General features: G+C 35.0%; 1 protein-coding gene across 1 annotated transcript in view; it reads left to right on the top strand.

The window, feature by feature from the left end:
- LOC149816183 (alpha/beta-Hydrolases superfamily protein) overlaps positions 1-21,736 on the top strand; it is a 74,882-nt gene that overhangs the window by 22,919 nt on the left and 30,227 nt on the right. The window contains exons 6-12 of the mRNA XM_089987828.1: positions 4,267-4,349; positions 5,305-5,360; positions 13,421-13,557; positions 13,624-13,714; positions 13,839-13,904; positions 14,015-14,237; positions 15,002-15,103. Coding sequence (XP_089843954.1) covers positions 4,267-4,349; positions 5,305-5,360; positions 13,421-13,557; positions 13,624-13,714; positions 13,839-13,904; positions 14,015-14,237; positions 15,002-15,103 — 758 coding nt within the window. The remainder of the gene's footprint in view (positions 1-4,266; positions 4,350-5,304; positions 5,361-13,420; positions 13,558-13,623; positions 13,715-13,838; positions 13,905-14,014; positions 14,238-15,001; positions 15,104-21,736) is intronic.

The raw sequence follows: 21,736 nt of genomic DNA, 5'->3' as shown, positions 1-21,736 counted from the left end.
ATAAATATATAATTTAAAAATTATATTTTAGACTTTAAAAATCGTGAAAAGAATATGAGATATTACATAGGGTCCCAGATAGATTTGTGCCATATGAATCTTTTGAACCTCACTATAGAGTATGTTTAGCAAAAATTTATTCATACTTTGAATCCTCTACATATAATCATACAAAGGACTATCCTGAATGGAAAAATGCTGAGTGAAGAAATTAAAGTCTTAGAAAAATCTCAAACTTGAGAATTGTTCGATATACCAACCAATAAGAAATCAATAGGATATAGGTGGGTTTTTAAAGTCAAAACTAAAAGTGATGGATCTCTAGAGAGACATAAAGCTAGGTTAGTCGCCAAAGGATATGATGCTCAAGAATACGATATTACCTATGATGAAACTTTTGCTCCTATTAGCATGTATGACTATTGTTAGAATTGTCATAGCCATAGCCTCTGTTAAGAAGTGGCCAATTTATCAAATGGATGTTAAAAATGCTTTTTTAAATGGTGATTTAAAAGATGTTTACATGGATCCACCTCCTGGATATAATGTTCTTAAGGAAAAAGTTTTGTCTTAAAAAGACTTGGTATGGTCTTAAACAAGCTCCAAAAGCTTGGTATGATCGTTTTAGTTTTGTTATGCTTAAACTTGGATGCACTTTCTGTTATACTGACACTGCTCTGTTAAGAATTTTGCTGCAGGTATTGTTATTTTGTTACTCTATGTTGATGATATGATCATTACTGGAGCAGATAAACAGTGAATAGATCAAGTTAAATTTATTCTCAAGCAAAGTTTTGAAATAACTGATCTTGGTTTTCTTAGATTTTTCTTAGGGATTAAGGTTGCATATTCCCCTAGAGGGTATCTGTTGTCTTAATCTAAATTTGCAGTTTAAATTATTGACGACAAAAGAGTAGATACTCCTGAAGTGATAAATGCAAAAATGAAAATCGATGATGGGGAACCTTTGGAATACCATACTCTATATTGGCAAATGATTGGAGCATTTACATACTTAACTATTACCAGACCAAACATTGTGCATGCAGTTCACACGACCAATCAATTTCAACATTCTTCTACCTCTCTGGACATGAGTGCTGTGATGCATATTATTAGATATTTAAAAACTTCTGCTTCTAAAGGATTATTTTTATCTTCATCTTCTCCTCTTAATTTGATTGCTTATTCTGACTTTGATTGGGGGGAGACCCAAATGACAAACGCTCAACTACTGGTTTCTGTGTTTTTGCAAGATATTCCCTGGTATCATGAAAATGTAAAAAGCAATAAAAAGTATCTCTATCTTCTACAGAAGCTGAATATCGAGTCATGATAACTACTACAACTGAAATTATATGGCTAAGGCGTCTTCTCAAGGACATGGGAGTAATTGTGACAGAGCCATAAAGACTATGCTACGATAACAAAAGTGCTATCTATATTGCTGAAAGTCACACTTTTAATGAGCACAATAAACATGTTGAGATGGACTGTCATTATGTTCGAGAAGAGTTTTTGAAAAAGGCCATTTCATTGCCATACATGACTTCAGAATATCAACTTGCTGACTTCTTCACCAAAGCATTGCCTTCCCTGCGGTTTCATTTCTTATTGGACAAACTTTCAATGATCCCACCGTAAGTTTGAGGGGGAGTGTTAATGTAAAAACATATGTTTACATATGTTTTTCTGTACATATGTTAGTTAGGGGTGTTTTAGTCTTTTTTCATGTAAATATGAAACTAATGTATTTTTATCTTTCTTTATTTTTTATTCTTTTCTTTTTATATAATGTAAATATTCTCAGCCTTGAGGGCTTTTTGGGAATTAGGATAAAGTCATTGGGACTCTACCCAATGGTTGGATTTCTAGCAGTTGGGTAGATCCCAACGGCTCTCTACAGCCTCTTCTTTGTATATAAAAGGGTGAGACCCCTCTTTTTATGAAAACATTCTCAAAGGGATTATTCCCCAATAATATCCATTATTTTCATGTGTGTTCTCAGCCCTTAGTGGCTCATTCTTGTGTTTTCATGTATTGACCCATAAGAAGTCATATTCTCTAAGTGTTCTCTTGCCCATGAGTGGCACACCAAAGCATATACTTCAATTCGTGACACTCATTCATAGCTTCTACCTATCGAGGATTTTGAATAGCTTTTCCGTAACTCATAGGTTCCTTCTCATTCTCAATGGCTGCAGCAAACACATTGAAATCTAATGAGAAAGTTTCATAACTAACAAACCGATCCTTGGATGCCTCACTCTTGATGACTTTCTTATCTGTGTGGGAAGATCAGCTGCAACAATGTCCTGATTTTCTGTTGTACTTAGCTGCATATTTTCAGCCAAAGAAGGCATAGCAACACACATATCAGTCTCTCCAATTGTTGCCTTGTGACGTCTACCATACATGTGTTCAAATTGAGGAAATGTAGTCGACATCGGTGGCTGAGTATGGGAAGAATAAGATTAAGTCCGAGGCACTTCAAATGCATTGTCCTGTCCTGCTGAAGATACCAGGTTATTCTGAATGGAAGTAGACCCTGCTGGTCCTCAAATAGTCTCTGGTAGCATGAGTAGATGGCCAAAAGGTAGGAGCAATTTCTGGACGAATGTGATTTTAGTTGCTACTGCAGCTTCTTGCTCTGGTCTCATAAAAAACATCTCTAGATATGACAAGCCTTTGAGAATTATGATCAAAACACCTATACCCCTTATGCTCATCATTATAACTAACAAACTGACACATTCGATCTCTTGGAGGGAACTTATCTCTAAGAGTCTTGTGAACATGAACATAACACACAACCAAAAACTCTAATGCAAGAATAGTCTGGATTCTCTTCAAATAGCAGAAAATGTGGATTATACCCATTTAAGCTCATTAGAGACATGCGATTAATTAAAAAAACTGCAGTATGAAATGCCTCTGTCCATAGGTCAGTCCTAAGAATGAGCTCTACCATCATTATAAAGGTTGTTTCCACTATATGCTGCTGTTTTGCGTTCCACAACACTGTTTTGTTCAGGTGTCCTAGGGCAAGACATCTCATGCAAGATTCCATTATCACAAAAATATTGTTTGAATACATTGGATGTGTATTCACCACCTTCATCACTCCTCAGCGTAAGAATCTTATGGGAAAATTGATTTTTAACATAATTCTTGAAACATTGGAAAACAAAAAATACCTGATCTTTAGAATTAAGAAAAAAGATCAAAGTATATCTGCTTGGGTTTTGAAGTCCAAGTTCTTCATGGTTGTAAACCATTTGCAACTTGAGTGAGGCTGTTAGGATAGGCATTTTGTTTTATTATTTTGTATATAGGACGTGTGCAGGGGCGTTATTGTATTTATTTACATTGTTGTAACCCCATGTTATCATGAGGGGTAATACTGTGATTTTCTGTGCTTCTAATATAAATAGATGAAATCTGAAAGGACAACCCATATTGGGTATCGTTCCTCTACAGCCTCAATATCGTTTTTCATCCTCTCTCTTCTCTATAGACTGTTCTTTGGAAAAGCTGCAGCGCTAATGAAATCTAAGACTTGTGCTGTTAAGAACATGCATGAATATCAAAATATTCTCCCACCATGCACATAATAGTACTTTTGTAATTTTATTTGTTGGTAGCTTTCATAAAAAAACTGCATTTGTCTTCTTCCTTTTGCCAGAAATGCCATATATAGATTTTTCAAATTAGGTGTCTTATTGAAAACAATTGCTAAGAGCCTTGCATTTCTGTAGGCTGTTTTTTGGTTTTAGTGATTTCCTGGTTCCCATCATTTTGAATTTGATGAGTAAAGCTAATGTTTTAAAATAACCTATTCTATTGTAAGGAATGTCTCTTCGGAGCATGAACCCAAGAAAGGAAAGATTCTGTCCAATGTTGATAAAACATATTTAATGTAGAACACTATCTGCCAAACTAACCAGAGAAATCAGATTTTCTATTCACAATTCAAGACAAAATCTTGCTTGTTGTACAAATACATTGTGGTGAATATGGCGAATTCCCTGATCAGTGGAATAAGTGCTTTTATGCAATAATAAAATAAATGAATAATTAATTGTTTCCAGGGACAGACCTGATATAGTATACACATAAGTCGGTAGATGCACTGATAGTTGTTTCCCATCATGTTCTTTAGTGTAATATAAATATCAATTCGCATCTTGTCAAAGAAGAATTTAAGTGAAATTCAACCTGTAAATGAAAATTTAATAGAAACTGATTTTCTTCTGTATTTGTCAGCAATATATGCAAACGCATTTGTATAGCTGGCAATGATCCTACCTTGGTGGAGTCTCCATCTGAACCACTATGGTCCACAGAAGGTATGCCTTCTGGAACTAATTAAATTGGTCCAATGTGCTAGAGCAAGTTTCCCCAAAAACTAGTGTTGCTAATTCAATTGTTAATTCTATATAAGCTATACTTGTTTCTTAAGATTCATTGAGTTGTCCTTGAAGACTGTTTTAACTTGATACTAGCAACGACTTTAGATTTCTAGGATAAAGGGAGAGAGGCTAATCTCTAACATTTGGACTGTGAACCACACTGTACGGCCTTTTATAGAAAGCTCAGAAGTTGGGGTGCAAATGCTTCAATCCATTAAATGTATATCTTCCTGTTACCTTTGGTTTAGTCTGAAAAACAAAATGCTAACGCATCATGGTAGTTATATCTCATGAGCAAAATCTGGTGGGTCTCAGATGACATGCAGACTTGGCCTCATTTGAATACCATGTTGGAAAAATTAAGGAGCATCAGTTTATAATCTGAAAATGAAAGTCTTGTTTTGAGTTACTATAACCCGACAATTACGTACATTTGAATATAGGTCTTACTGATTGCTTGAAGCGTATGATAACTACAGATCCAAAATCTTAATAAACTGGTCATGTCCCTGACTGTATACAGAATTGTATGTATTTATTGAACATCACGTTCCAAGGAAGGACTGTACATTAAATGATGTTACGTCCAAACTTCAGTTGTTGCCATTTGTAACTGGGTTATGTGATAGCAAGCTTTGCTTCTTATGGCAGGTAATTATGTAAACTTTGTTCATGATCCCTTTTATTGAGAAATCTAGGTCAAAGAAAAATTAAGCTGGTAGAAGCCAAGTTAGCACTGAGATACAAGAAAATACTTAATCACGTGCATAAACTCTAAATAAGTATTTCTGTGGTAGTGTTGGTCAACTGGAAGTTGACATACTGATCTACTGGCCAAGAGTAATTCCTTATTATATCTTGTTTAAGAATTTGATATTATTTAATTTTGCAGGTGAACTCTTCTTTATCACTGATCGTGGAAATGGATACTGGAATCTGCATAAGTGGGTAGGTGCTCGATGTCATAAGTATGTGTGATTGCAAACTTGTGAAATGCTTCCTTATAAACTTGCTTTTGTCCTCCACTACAACTGTTTGACTTTATTCCTCATTGCATTTTCTTCTTTTGGTTGGTTATGCATCATGGGAAAGAATCACAATACATGCTCACCTTGTAAATAATCTTACTCAATGCTGTGAGTATCAGTTTGAATCAGCCGATACACACCGTATCAGCAAATTTTTGATACGCAATAGGGGCCGGAATCACCCTTTTTAAAAATCGGATGATTCAGGCCGAAGCGGTTCTGTAATGAAATCTCGAACACGAGTACGAGCACAAGGCCAATAAGGCACAAACCACAATAGCTCACAAATAACACTCAAGAGAGCTCACAAGATAAAAATTAATAGTGTTTTACTTATAAAATGCTTAAGAAAATCAAGTGAGAGCCCATATTTATACAAGTGGGAAATAGCATGTTGGCTAGTCCCAACAGCTACAAAGAATAATAAAAAGCAAAAATTAAAAAACAGGAAAAGTACAAAACTGCCTCTAAATGGCATGACCTATTACATTCAAAGACAAAAAAATAGAAGAGATGCCACACACACACACACACAAACATATATATATATATGTGTGTGTGTGTGTAACACTCCCTGTCAAACTTATGGTGTGATAAACGAAAGTTTGCTAAGGAGAAAAAGGAAGCAAGATGAAGGAAGAGCCTTAGTGAAAAAATATGCTAGTTGACACTTTAAAGTCACATACAACTCAATAGTCCCTCTCAAATATTCTTATTGTACATAGTAACAATCAATCTCTATATGCTTTGTTTTCTCATGAAAGGTGTGGTTGCTTGTAACGTAGATGACACATTTGTTGTCGCAACACATCTTCGAAGGTCTAGAGATGGCAACTCCCATATCTTTGAGAATGCTTCTTAACCATATAATTTTCATAGTTGTCGTAGTCATGGCATGATACTCGGCTTCTATCGAAGACAACAAAACTTTTTGTTGCTTCATGCACCTCCATGATATTAGAGTTCCCTAGAAATACAAAAAAAAACAGTTGTTGAGATAAGCCATTAATTCTAAAGAAGAGGAAAATAAAAAAAGCCCTTTAGTTATGGAGTTTTTGATAAATCTGATAATCCTTAAAACTACACGCATATGCACAATGGTTAGTGCATGTTGAAACTAGCTTGCCAAGTGGACTGCATGAGCTATATCTGGTCTTGTAATGGACAAGTTAGAGACCCGATTAGTTGTTTATACGACATTGGATCTTCAAGTAGTGTTCCATCTTCCAACCTCAATTTTGCATTGACAACGTATCCACTTTCTTGTCACCTGAGATTCTTGATTTAGCTACAATATATATGGAACTTCTAGCATCATCATATCTTTCAAGGGCACTTCTGAAGGTGTTTCTATCTCTATGAGTATAGGTGATGGGATCCCTAGGAGGTTCCTCATCGACATGTTGAGGAAATGGAGAGGACACAGGACTGGTTTCCCTAGTTTCATTATCACTTGAGTCATTCTGATTTGACTCATCATCACTAGTATCATCACTTTCTGTTAACAGATCAAATAAAAAGGAATAATCAACGTTTTCGTCATTAGATTCAAGGTTTTCAAAACCACTAAGATTTTCCAAAAAAATTACATTTCTGGAAACATATAATTTGTCATTTTTAACATCATAACATCGAAAACCCTTTTGGGTTTCAGAATAACCAAGAAAGGCGCAAGGAATGTCCTTTGGGGAAAGTTTGTTGTTTTTATCATTAAGAACAAAACATTTACATCCAAAAACCCTTAACCTGCTATAATCAGGTTCTTTCTCATACAATTTTTCAAATGGAGAAATCTTGTTCAAATTTTTTGATGGAAGTCTATTTATGAGATAGACAGATGCGAGGGCTGCCTCAGCCCAGAGTTTTTTGGAATATTTTGCGAAATGAGCAAGGTTCTAGTTGTTTCAATGATATGCCTATGCTTTCGTTGAGCTAACCCATTTTGTCATGAGGTTTTAGGACAAGATTTTTGATGGAGGATATCATAGCTTTCAAGATAACTTTTGAATTTCTTTGAAAGATATTCGCCACCAGAGTCATATCTAAGAATTTTTAAACTTCCATTGAATTGGTTAAAAACCATCATTAAAAGTGGAAAACACTTCATGTTTATACAACAAACAACAACAACAACTACGCCTTCATCCCAAAACAATTGGGGTCGGCGATATGAACCAACAAAGAAAATCATTCTGGGTCTTCCACATGAATCCTTCTCCTCCATTCATTTCTATCCAATGCCATTGTATAACTGTTTAGTTATACACTGCCGGTCCCAAGCCCGGATAAAGGAGGAGGGTTGCGGTAGGCCTGTGACAGCCAACATAAAAACTTAGTCATACCCTATGAATATGAACCAATATGAGAAAACACTTCATGTTTATGTTTAAGAAAATATATCCAACAAAATCTAGTGTAATCGTCCACAAAAATCACATAGTATGAGAATCCTTCTTTAGATATCATAGGAGCCGGACCCCATACATCAGAATGAACAATTTCAAGGGGTTTTGTTGTAAACATGGATCTTTGTGAGAAAGGTATACTTTTCATTTTCCCAAGATTGCATTCATTACATACAAAATCCTCTTTACAAAGATGTTTAATAAAAGGCAAATAAGAGATTTTAGCAATATTGGGATGTCCCGGTCTCTTATGCCATACATGAATATCTTTGTTTTGAGCAACATTACAAATTTGATTTTTGGAAACTTGAAGAAAATCAACGTAGTAGAGGTTTCCTCTCCTAGAGCCTTCCTCAATCAATCTCTCGGACCGACGATCCTGTATCCAACATTTGTTAGAAGAAATTTTTATATCGCAACCATGGTCCGAGAGTTGAGAACCCGAAAATAAATTTAAATTTAGTTTTGGTATAAGACGAATTTTTGGAATAAAGAAATCTTGTTTTTCAAAATTACCTATTTCTTTAATTTCAAGAGGTGTTCTATCCGCCGTTGAGATAAAAGATGGAAGGGAATTTTTAGAAAACTCGGAAAGAGAACAAACACTCGGGGTCATGTGAAAGGATGCACCGGAATCTAGAAGCCAAGATGTCTTACCGGGTGGTGAGGAAGTAGACATAGCGGCTCCGGAAATCCCTCCTTTGAGAAGGGGTTGTAAAGCTTCTACAATTTGTTGAAGGGAAAGCGACCCATTTGACAATGAAGGTCGTTCATCCGGTTGAGATGTTATAGCCGTTGCAAGCAATTTCTTCCATTTTGGACAAATAGGTTTAATGTGCCTCGGCTCTTTACAAAAATGACATGTAAGCTTGCTATAGTCCCTCTTTGCTCCTGGACCACTTGAGTTTTGATTCTTGAAGTGAGGGGGCTTGTAGGTTTTTAAATTGCTCCCCGGTCTTGAGATGACATTAACACCTTCATTTTCTTCATTGTTGGAAGGTGTAGCAAGAACACTTGGGTTGCTCTTGCTTATACCCATCCGAGTCTCTTCCCCACTAAGTTTAGTAATTACATCCTCAAGAGAGGGAGAAGTGAAAGCGGATAAAATAGTAGATTGGATTTGTTCAAATTCGGGCCTAAGCCCATTCAAAAAGTTGAAAAATCTATCTTCTTCCAATTGTTTATGGCGGAGCTCTATGACTTCACCACTCCACTTTGGTTCGAGCATAGCAAGCTCGTCCCAAATAGAAGAGAGCTCGGCAAAATACTCTCTTATAGTCATCTCCCCTTGTTGAAGCGTTAGCGCCCTTTTTTGGAGATAGTACTTATGAGACAAATCCCTAGAGGTGTACATCTTCTCAAGATATTCTCATGCTTGAGAAGCCTTTTTGAACTTGATGATATTTGCATTAATTCTCGTTTCTACGGACGAAAACATCAAAGAGAGGATTTTAAAATTCTTCATTTCCCATTCTTCATGCTTTTTCGTATATTCTTCAAGAGCCTTGGTCCTTTCATCACCTTCAAAAATTTTTATCTCTCCTTTTTCTAGCGAGGTTATCTTGGGTTCCGGTTCGAGAATTGAGCCTTGGACATAGCCCCAAAGCCCTTTTCCTTTGATGTGAGCTTTTATATTTTCAGTCCAAACATGATAGTTGGACCCATTGAGTTTGAACCCAAGAGAGAAATGGGAGTCTTTTTCACCCATTAGAGAGGAGAGATGATGAAAAACAATACGTACCTCAAGGGTTTCTCAAGTCTTTCTTTATAAAGGAGGCTTCTAAAATATTGCCCGAAGAAGATGATCCACTCCAAAAAACAATAGCTTGAAGACACGTTTTTCGAGGCACTAAAAAATGAACAAACGCATGATCCTTCTTCTTCAAACGAGGCTCTGATACCATGTGAAAGTATCTTCAACAAGATACTATGATCAAGACCTTAATATTCTTGATAACAAACATGTGCACACATGCACAATAAGAACACTTGTGCATAAAAGCAAAAAATCACAAACTCTCACAAATGCACCAAAGGCATAAAAATAAATATTCGAACTTTATTAGAAGCTTGGGCTTTGACTCAAAGCCATAAGAATACAAGAGGGGAGAGGCCTCTATTTATAACCAAACAAGGAGCCACATAGGGGGCTTCCAAGAGAGTCGTTGGGAGCAAGGTTGTTAAATGCGATGAGGCGAAGCGAGGCGTTGAGCATGTTATGAAGTGAGGCGTAAGCCTCGAGGCGTTGGAGCGTAAGCTTCATGATCAAAATAATAAAATAAGCTTCAAGACCACTGTCCTCTCACACATACCATCAAACACTTGGCGTGCGTGGCGTCAATAGCTCCGTGAGCTCGATTGGCGATCTATAGGGTCATTTGGCAAGAAGATTAAGTTGACAATATTTTTTTGTTAAGTCCAGCTTTTTCAATCTTATCAACTTCCAACAATAACGTATTAATCAGACTCTCATTTCTACGCACCACTCCATTCATGAGTAATTGGTTGTCCTTTCTGGGGTTTCTCATCATCCAGATTACTTATGGCTCTGATGCAGTGCCCTGATCAGAGTCCCAACATAGAATCAGTTTGAATTATCTATTCCCTGTCTGATGGTTCAATGAAAACATTGAGATGATAAGAAACATTACACCAACATGCAGGGTGGCCTTCTATTATAGGACATGAATTGTTAAGGTTGTATCTAGATAACTCATCCAAACCTCAAGAAAGATGATTATAAGCACAAGCAGAGCATGTGAGGAGAAAAGAAAAACGATATACAAGGAAAAAAGCGTTCTATAACAGAAAGATGACATTCACAATAAGTGATACTTGCGGACACCCATCCAATACTACAATAGATCCATGATGATTCTGCATGGTTCTGAAGCAAATTGTCAATGCAACAAGGTGTATAATTTCAAAATATAGTTGAAATCATTCAAACAACAAAGGTTATGGCAGAATTCTTAAAATATGGTTTGTTGCCAATAAAAAAGATCACACCAATTTCACGATCACAGTACCACTACAAAGTGTAAAGAAAATAACTGGAAAATTAAACTGAACTCACATGATTGTTGGCTGTAAGAACAAATGCAATACATAAATCAGCTAGCTCGTGAATTTCCTCCATGTTATGCTATTTCATCTTATTAGTACATCAGCAAGTTGTACAAAGGAACACAACTGCACTAAAGATTGCCATCATTAGTTCTGAACCCGATAATTGATATCACCACACAACACAGAATCAGTCGATCCTAGAAAGTTTAGTACGAAATTTGCAATGCAGAAGCTAGAAAGACACAACTGCAATGACGCCAACAAGAAAAGGCAATTTATACTATCGTGCGAATAGAAAAACTCCATGATTTTTTTCTGCTATCAAAGAAAATGAACACTCGTTTCCTGAATCGTCGCAATAGAACAATTCCAACTATTAAACCAATCAACAAAAAACAACGAATGACAACAAGCCCAAATATTGTATACAATAATTCAACATAAATAAGGAAAACATGGGAAATTTTGGCTAAGATGATAAAATTACAGATGCAATTGGTAAGAAACTCATGGAAGACATGACATAACCTGTCAGAAACAAGAACAAATCGTTGATTCGTTTGATCCTGAAGAGCTTCAGCGAGCAACATACTCTCCGCATCGTTCATGCTCGCCTCTCCCCAAGCTACCTACATCCCTACCCAAATAATCACAAACTCAAACCATTGAAAGCAACAATAGAACCAATTCATCTACCGCCGATCAATCAAGGAAGGGAGAAAAAAAAAAGAAGCCCAAACCTTAATGCTATGATTCAAATGGCGCCCGTAGCAATAGGAGCACATGGTCGTCGTGTGGTCGAAGACGAATCCGGGCCTCGAGTGCACGTAAATGGAGAACCTCTCCTCACCTGCACTCTGTGCCCTAGACCCTTCATACCGGAGCCCCGAACAAAAGAACCATCCATAAGGGGAGAACAATGGGATACCTTGAAGAAATGCTGCCAGAGAAAATCGAGAGAAAGGTGTCGCCGGGCGAGGAAGAGGAAGGCGATCATCGGGGGGGGGGGGGGCTAACCAGAGCGCTGAAAGTAGCCGGGATCGGCGGGCTGGGCGCGAATCAGTTTTTTTTTGCTTTACATGATGTGTAAGCCTTAGAGGCGAAGCGCGCCTCGATGAGAGGCGTGCGCTTCACCCATGTGAAGCGTACGCTTCAAGACACAAACGCCTCGGTACAACGCCTCAGTACCTTGAGCGTGCGCTTCGCCTCTGAGGCGTACGCTTCAGGTACTGAGGCGTACGCCTCTCACAACACTGGTTGGGAGCCCCCAACGGTCACATGTGACCGTTGGAGGCTCCCCAACGACTCTTTGGGGAGCCTCCCTATGTGGCACAAAATATAAAAAAGAAAAAAGAAAGAAAAAGAAATAGAAAAAGAAAAAGAAGAAAAATAAAAGAATTAAAAAAAGTTACAATCATATTCCAAAATGAAATATGCGTAAAATAAGTATTTACAAAAATACCCTTTTCGGGTGAACAATGAGACAAAAAAGAAATATATATATATATATATATATATATATAGAGAGAGAGAGAGAGAGAGAGATATACATTGTACATATGTATATGTATCTCTATATATATATATGAATATATATATACGAGATTACAAGGTTGATACATAATTTAACACCTACCTATCCGCATCTTAACAACACTGTTAGGAACTCACTGAGATAAGGCCCTGTGCTTCAATCCCCAATCTTTCCATACTTCCAATGTTGATCTGCCAAGAAATTTTGGTTCACACAGAGATGTCTTATGGTGAATATCTTCAAGGCATTGCCCAATATTCTGTCAGCTCTCTTCCTTATGCCTAAATAGTTGTTTGCTGGGGTATATATGCGGAAATCTCCTCTCCTTATACTACCTGATCACCTCCCTTAGGAAATGAACCCATATTCAAAGGACCACACAAATCATAGTTCAAGGGTGATGGACAGGCTCAACGTGGTAAATTGTTAGGGGGTTGCATTATTTGGTTCAAGTGGTTTTTATGTGGTTTGCAGAGCAGGCAATGCAAATCCCTTTGCAGAAATTAAGGCTTCACATCTTCTTTAAAAGGTCCCACGCCTAGACAATATAGGCATTATAAAATTTTGTTTTTAGCTATTTGTTCTCTATTTCATATGTAGTGTTTGTGACCTCAAACTGATTTTAAAATGTTTGATTTTGATATTAGCTGCCACATTTTAGTAATCATGAATACCACGTGCGAGTGGTAATTCATGCATTGTTGTTTAGGTTTTCTCTATAGTTGTAGTTTATTCTGTTTGGTGCTACTTCTTTTTACTTCAACATTAATGGATAGACATTCCTATGTTTGGTGCCATGGTTCTTTGTCATTACCTTCAGAATAATCTATATTAATTGGAAAAAATCCTTTAGTCTAATTGTGTTTCTTGATTTGCACGATATGGATGGTCCAAACAATCTAATTTAGCAATAATCTACTCATTGCACAATGTTAGTAGGGCTTATCACGTTTCATGGTTTATATGTTACAGATAGAATCCAGCAATGAGGTGCAAGCAGTCTATGCATTGGATGCAGAGTTCACAAGTCCATTATGGATTTTTGGCATCAAATCTTATGATTTGGTGCAGAAAAATGGAGAGAATACTTATCTGGCTTGCAGTTACAGGTTGGTTTTGGTTGTTGATTCACTTTCTTGCATTCTCAATATGAGAGCTTAACTGTAGAGTTTCAGGCAGAGGGGAAGATCATATTTTGGCCTGCTGGATATTATTCAGGGCTCTTTCAGTTTGTTGGATATCCCATTCACAGACATCAGAACTGTTGTAGGTTATGACACCAATTTCCTGTTTTCTAGTTGTTTGATTTATCTTAGTTTATTTACAAAGTGAAATGTTTTACTGTAGAAGAGATACTAGGTTAAAGATACCAGTTTTGTGTTTTGATCAGATTGCAAAGGGCAGGTACTTGTGCATAGAGGGTGCCTCTTCCACTCTGCCATTATCAATAGCCAAAGTATGTTGCTTCATTGGATATTGAATACAAAGTTCTAATCAATGCATTTATTGACAGAGTTTGCTTTTGCTATAATCCTACACCATTGTGTGCATGCTGCACTGTGACAGGTGACTTTAGATGAAAATTGTTCCAAAGCTGTTGACTTTTCTACAGTGTGGTCATCCTTCAGTCCTAGTTTGGAATACAAAGCATGCCTAAGCACACCAGAGATTATAGAGTTCCCTACTGAGGTCCCTGATCAAAAGGCATATGTGTATTTCTATCCACCAGTCAATCATTTATATCAAGCTGGTCATGAAGAAAAGCCTCCTTTGTTATTGAAGAGTCATGGTATGCAATTATTTTTTTTTTTGAAATGCTTATCCTGCATGCCTTTGTGTATTCATACTTGTGGCATTCTAACATGAGGCCATTATTTTAGGTATTTGAGCGTAATTTGTTATCAATCTTGTGCTTAGACACTCTTTCTTATTAGATTAAGTTGCCAAATTTTATCATGCTTTAAACTTTTTATTGGCTAGTGCATTTAATGACAAATTTTATTAACTTTTGTTTTATGTTGACAATAGAGTGAGAAAATGGTATTTAAGTTGGTAACTATTCTACTCTAGGTGAAAATTATGGTCGCAATTCCATGTGTCACCTGTTACTGTTTGCATTCACATGTATGGCACCCATTTACTGTTATTTGTGGACAGTTTTATAATGAAGAGGTCTCTAAAACCACATTCTATGTATATTCTTTAAAATAAAATCATGTGTTCAGTAATGTCATGTGATCGGCCATATTAGCATGTACTTGGTACCATTTTGATCATAGAGTGAGCATTGCATTTAAATAGACATAAGTCAGCTTTTGTATGTCATTAGCATTTATGCATTACAGTTCCATCTGTAGCTCATCACTGGTCATATGTACGATACCATTGAAATATTACACTATAAGTTCTGTAGTTTATTGTTTTTTATGGTGATTTATCATCATCTAAAGTTTTACTTATAGTTGATATAGAGGTTATATAATTTCTGTTGAAATCATACTTTTTCAACCTTATTGCTTGAAAACTTGTTGGTAAGACCGTTGAATTTGCCAGGGGGGCCAACAAGTGAGGCCCGTGGAGTGCTGAACCTTAACATTCAGTACTGGACTAGTCGTGGATGGGCATTTGCGGATGTCAATTATGGAGGAAGCACTGGTTTGTTTATCGTCTTACTATTGTTGTATGATCTGTCTCTTTTGAGTGCATTGTCTGGTCTATTAGCAGACTGGTGTTATGAAATTGTAGCATGGCTGCCTATTTGTTCTAAAATCTTTATAATTCATCAGCTTATTGTGTTCGACTCATAATCCATTGCAGTTTTGACTGTTTGAAGTTTGTGTTTGAATTGGACAAAATAATGTGGTCTTCTTGAGTGACTGCTTTTAATTAATTGGAGTGCTATATATTGATTGTGAACTTTGAGAGCACGTTTGCAAGCTCCTGGGAAAGCACCACTTATTCAGGATTCTGAGAAAGGGAAGCTCAAACCAACTACTTTTCAACTGTTTGTAAACTTCAGAAAGTGCAACCTGAGAAAGTGGTGGATAGTTGATAGAGTTGATGCCCACTTGCCTGAGAAAGTGGGTCATGGGTCTGACCCTGTGACTGGCTTTGTCAAGAATGAATTCTCATGGTTGCTCAGGTGGGTACTTGAGATGGTTGCAAACGGTCACGAAATGACATGGATCCCAATGCACTCCATAATGAACTCCAAGAACATAATACATTTGGACAAAAACATAACTAAAAATGAAACACATGGAATGTAAATGAATAGCTTTATTAATAAAGAACATTAAAAATATATTTAATCCTCACTACAATACACTCAAATCACACAAAACCTTAAAACTACCCATCACTCTCTCAACCCTTACACATGCACACACCCACACATTTATAGAGAAGAGAGGAGAGAAGTGGGAATAAAGGGAGATCCCTTCTAGCCGTTGGAGAGGGTCCAACGGCTAGACAAAGTCAACCTAAGTTGATTAAGATATAATATATATATATATTATATATATGGAACTATATATTTACATAAGTATATATAATAAAACAGAAAAGGTTACATTTATCTTAACATTCTCCCTCAAACTTACAGTGACACTGTAAATTTGAAAATACAAAAGGAATCCCATTACACAATATATCATGTTCTTTCATAATACAAATTCTTGAAGGAGCTTCTAGATCTTCCTTAATATGTTCGAAAGGTCTCTAAAATCATCAATAACGCCAATACTTTGAGAACCTGTAAATAGAGCAAAAGAGCAATCCAACTAGAAATAACTATACTAATATATATATATATATATATATATATACAATATTTAATATGACACTAACAATTTTCAAAGTCATTTAAAGTAAGAAAAATTTATTATTAATTTTTCAAAGACAATAGTCATTAAGAGACTTACCTCAATATATAATTTTTAAGAAACTATAGTTCTTAATTCAAGAGAACATAATTGCATATTTTTTAAAAAGAGATGCAAAGTTGCAAACATAAAATATCGTAAAGATAAAATCATTAATCACTTTAATCATTCATGAAAATCATGCATTATTCAAAGTCAATACACATATATCTATTACAAAAAGCACATTAGTGCTTACCAGGCATGGATTTTCAAACAACATCAATACCATGAAGAAATAACTCACAAAAGAGTTTAAATCACAAAATTCTCTAAAGGAGAGTAAAGTACTTATAGATAGTTTTTCTTTCAAGAACAAATCATTTTTACACAACGAAAGATTAATAAGGAATTAAGAAGACATAAATAAACATGGATCAATTAATTTTTGAAGCAATATTAACCACACAACTAATGCATATATGATTGAAACATGCAATAATTTTAAAACAATGAAAAAATTCCCTTATAGACCAATTTTAAGAGAACAATTTACAAGAAATATGAAAAGATTAAAAATCCCACAAATATCATGAAGTAATGTTTTGAAAATACCAATATATATGCAAAACACACAAGGCAGCCAATCATGAAACAAATTTAAAGTATCCTTAATCATGCAATTAAAGCATACCTGATGAAAATATTTTAATAACCATTTTCCACACAAGGACAAATGAGAAGTAAAACTTTAAAAATTTTGTGGAGAGATTTAAAAAATCTCACACAACACAATGAATGATATTTGCAAATCTCAACAATAGTTCAACCACCACAAGCAATCGCCTCACTAAACCTCCAAACCTCAAAATTCAAGTGTATCAGCGACTAGAACAAGAGCATGATCACAATGCCACTAATGAGATAAAAAATACACAAAAAGTGTGAATAACCAACATCTCTTGAGTCTTATCTAAATAAAATAACACTTAAAACAAGTGTATTAACGACTAGAACAAGCGCATAATCACAATGCCATTAATGGGCTAAAAAACACAAAAAAAAAATATGAATAACCAATCAACATCTCTTGTCTACATAAAATGACACTTAAAACAAGTGTATCAATGTCTAGAACAAGAGTATAACCAATGGGTGCACATAACTCACTACATTAACAAAACATCTCTTGTCTACATGAAAGAACACTTAAATAAGTGTATCAACTACTAGAACAAGAGCATTATACAAACACACAAAAAGTGTGAGTAACCAATGAGTGCACATAACTCACCACACAAATAACATCTCTTTATAGTAAAATAAGTGCCAAAAAACAATGTCACAAAGTGACTACAAGAAGGCACAATTACATAGGCAAGATGTCACCAATGGACCAAATACAATATGCAATAAAGGGAAAACACCAAACACGAACTTAAAAATATAAGAAACAATGTATTAAGAAATGCTTGAAAAAGCATTAAGAATGAAGGGGCGATTCACCCCTATTTATAGGGTACATGGGGACCAAGGGGGGCTCCCATAGAGTGGTTGGGAGATCCCCAATGGTTCCCAACGACTCTAAGAGGAATGCCTATTATGCCCTTGGTCAATTAAGAAAAAGAAAAAAGAATAAAATAAAAATAAAGAAACCAAAAATGTCCCTAGTGGACATGTCTATTTACATATGATCAAAAAGGCTAAATTGCCCTCAGTGGGCATTACAAAAAACATTCATAAAAAATATATATACATACATATATATATATATAATATATATGTATAGATATGTATCATAAATACATAGTATATATGTATAAACACATATATGTATATATATGATATTATTTATATATTTTAACACCCTCCCTCAAACTAATGCTGAGATCACCGAGAGTTTGCTTAGGAGAAAGTAGAAACAAGGGGATGACAAAGTTTTGGTAAAAAAATCTGCAAGCTGATACTCTGAAGTGACATGGCAGTTGAATGGTGCTATGGAAAAATTCATCCCAAACATAATGACAGTCCATCTCGATGTGCTTTGTTCATTCATGGAAGGTATGGTTGCTAGCAATGTAGATGACACTCTTGTTGTCGCAACACAACTTCGAAGGAATAGAGATGATGACTCCCATATCTTTGAGCATACTTCTTAACCAGATAAGTTCAATTGTAGTTGTGGCCATCTACTTGGCTTCCGTGGAAGACAAAGACACCTTTTGTTGTTTCTTACATTTTCAAGAAAGTAATGATTCTTCAAGAAAAACACAATAACCTGTGGTATAAATATAATCATTGGGGTTACTACTCCAATCAGAGTCAGTATAAGCAATTAAATTTGGAGATGAAGAAGAAGATAAAAATAATCTTTTTGTTATTGTTTCATTCAGATATCTGATAATTCGCATAACAACCATGCGAATAATATTAGGGTCATTTTGAAATTAACTTGCATTGTTAACAACATGAGCAATATCTGGCCTGGTAATAGACAAATATGTTAGTGACTCAATCAATTGAAGATAAGGAGTGGGATCTTCTAAAGGAGTTTCATTATCAACTCTCATCTTAGCATTGATTACTTCTGGAGTCTCCACTTTCTTTTCGTCAGTCAAGCCAAACTTGACAATAATATCTGATGGAAACTTCATTTGAAAAAGAACATATCCTCTAGGAGAATACACAACTTCAATCCCTAAAAAATACCTTAGAAATTCAAGGTCAGAAATATTAAAATTATTTTTAAGAACATTTGAATAGACTCAATATCTATTCTATCATTCTCAATAATGATCATATCATTAACATATAACAACAAAATAGTTATGTGATCACCTGCATTCTTAACAAAAAGAAAGAACAATATCAGTATAACAAGAAGTAAATTCACTATCAACAACAACTTTCCTAAAGCGGTCATACCAAGTTTTTGGAGCTTATTTAAGACAATAAAGAGATTTATTAAGCTTAAGGATTTTCCCTTTTGCTATCTCAAGACCCAGCGAAGGGTCCATATATAATTCTTCACAAAGATCCTCTCATTTAAAAAATATTTTTGATATCTAATTTGTAGATAAATCATTGTTTAATAAATGTTAAGGCTATTAAAGTTTTTACACTAGTCATCCTAGCAACTAGAGCAAACGTTTCCTCATAATTAATTCCATATTCTTGTGCATTATCCCTCATCAACAAACCTAGCTTTATATCTTTCTAATGACTCATCACTTTTAGTTTTGACTTTATAAACTCATCTACACCCAATAGCCTTTTTTTCCAAAAGGAGACTTGCAATTTTCCAAGTGTTAGCCTTGTTGAGTGCTTTTAATTCTAGTGTCATAGCATCTATCCAATGTGAATGTTGCTTAAATTGTTTAAAGTTGAAAGGTTCATGATAATAATGAATCATCATTAGACAAGTTCCATAATATGGAGAAAAAAATCATTTAACACAAACTTTTGAGGAAGTCTACTATTACTAGAGGATCATCTAGATAGGGGTTCCTCTACTTGGTCCTCTAAGGAAAGATTTTGTGAATATATGTCAAAAGCATTTTGATGTTCATTTCCCTCATGCCGAATATACACATGAATATCATTAAAATTCTCACTAGGAGAATCATTTCTTTGATGAGAATGGTTATCACAAACAATTTCATTATCACAAATTGTATCATTAGATTTTTTTTAGAGTCATTTCTAGGTAACAAGTCAAATAAGAAAGAATAATCAACATCTTCCATGGGTTTTTGATGTTTAAATCCATTTTGTTTTTTAAGAAAAGCCAATTTTTTTGAAACATAAAGTTATTATTTTTAATATCGTAGCACCTATATCCTTTTTTATTCTCACCGTAGCCAATAAAAGCACATTCAAGAGCTTCTTGGTGAGAGTTTGTCTTGTCTTTGAAAAAGAACAAAACATTTGCAACCAAATATTCTTAATCTTTTGAAATCAGGAGATATTTTAAATAATTTTTCAAAGGAAAAAACATGTTTTAAAGATGAAGATGACATCCTATTTATAAGATATGTTACGGAAAGAGCGGCTTTGGCCCAAAAATTCTTTGGAGCACTTTTAGAATTGAAAAGAGTTCTTGTGGTTTTAATAAGATGCCTATGCTTTCTTTCAATAAAGCCATTTTGTTGAGGAGTTTTAAGACAAGATCTTTGACGAATAATGTCATTTTGTTTAAGATATTTTTGAATTTTTTTTTACAGTATTGTCCTCCATAATTGGATCTAAAGATAGCTATATTATTTTGAATAAGAATATAAATTCTTTGAAGATAGAAAAAACATCAGATTTATTTTTAAGGAAGTAAGCCCAAGTGTATCTAGTGAAATCAACAATAAAAATAACATAGTATGAATATCCTTCTTTAGACATGACGAGTGCCGGTCCCCATACATCTGAATGCACTAGCTTAAAGGGTCTTTTCAAAATGAAGTTGCTATGTTGAAAAAGAAGATAATGCATTGTTCCAAGGATACAATCATTGCATGTAAATTCCTTTTCATTACAAAATTTCTCAAAAAGAGGAAAAAGATACATCTTAGAGCGACTAGGATGACCAAGCCTTTTGTGCCAAGTGACAATATCCTTAGTTTGAACATGATTGTAAAAAGACTTGGATGGTAATAACAAAAAATTCATATAATATAGGTCTCCTCTTCTATGGTCTTGCCTAATCTGCTTTCCAGATTGGAGATCCTGCACATAGCAATTTGAAGATGAACAAGAGACACTACAATCGAAATCAGATATTTAAGAAACCGAAAAAGGATTTAAGTTTTGAAATAATTTTAATTTTTGGAACAAAATTTTTTGTCATTGCTCAAAATTATTTCAAGAGTTCCTATCCCTTTAATATCCAAGGATGTACCATCGACCGTAGAAATAAAAGATTTAAAAGAGTTAGTGCTTGGTTTGGATAAAAGAGATGCATTTGGTATCATATGAAAGGAAGCACCCGAATAAAAAATCCAAGACATATCGGGAATTGATAAAACCACGACACCGGAAGTAGAAGGTGTGGAAGAGTTATTTCTCATAAATTGTTGAAATGCTTTCGTAAGTTGAACAATGAAATTTTTGATGTCTCCATCCCCTTTTTGATCTTCGTTTGAGTTGCTTGAGTTATCTCTAATGAAAGCCACTTTCCTCTTAAGTTTAGGACAATCGAGTTTAAGATGTCCCGGTTCATTACAATGATAACACACAATTTTTCTTTCACTACCATAATACCATTGTTGTTATAGTTATTTTTCCACAAATGAGGAGGTTTATATGTCCTCATATTATTGTCTGGTTTAGATACTGCATGCACTTCATCAAAATCCTTTTTTAGAGCCAAACGAGTTTTTTCTTAGCATAGATCGGCAAAAATTTCACTAAGAGGAGTTGAAGCCCTATGAAGTAG

Source organism: Nuphar pumila, chromosome 14 (genome assembly GCF_984573655.1).
Source record: "Nuphar pumila chromosome 14, dmNupPumi1.hap1.1, whole genome shotgun sequence".
In the NCBI taxonomy this organism is placed as follows: Eukaryota; Viridiplantae; Streptophyta; class Magnoliopsida; order Nymphaeales; family Nymphaeaceae; genus Nuphar; species Nuphar pumila.
Note: the sequence above shows the minus strand (reverse complement) of the source record. Positions and strands in the feature narration are given on the sequence as shown.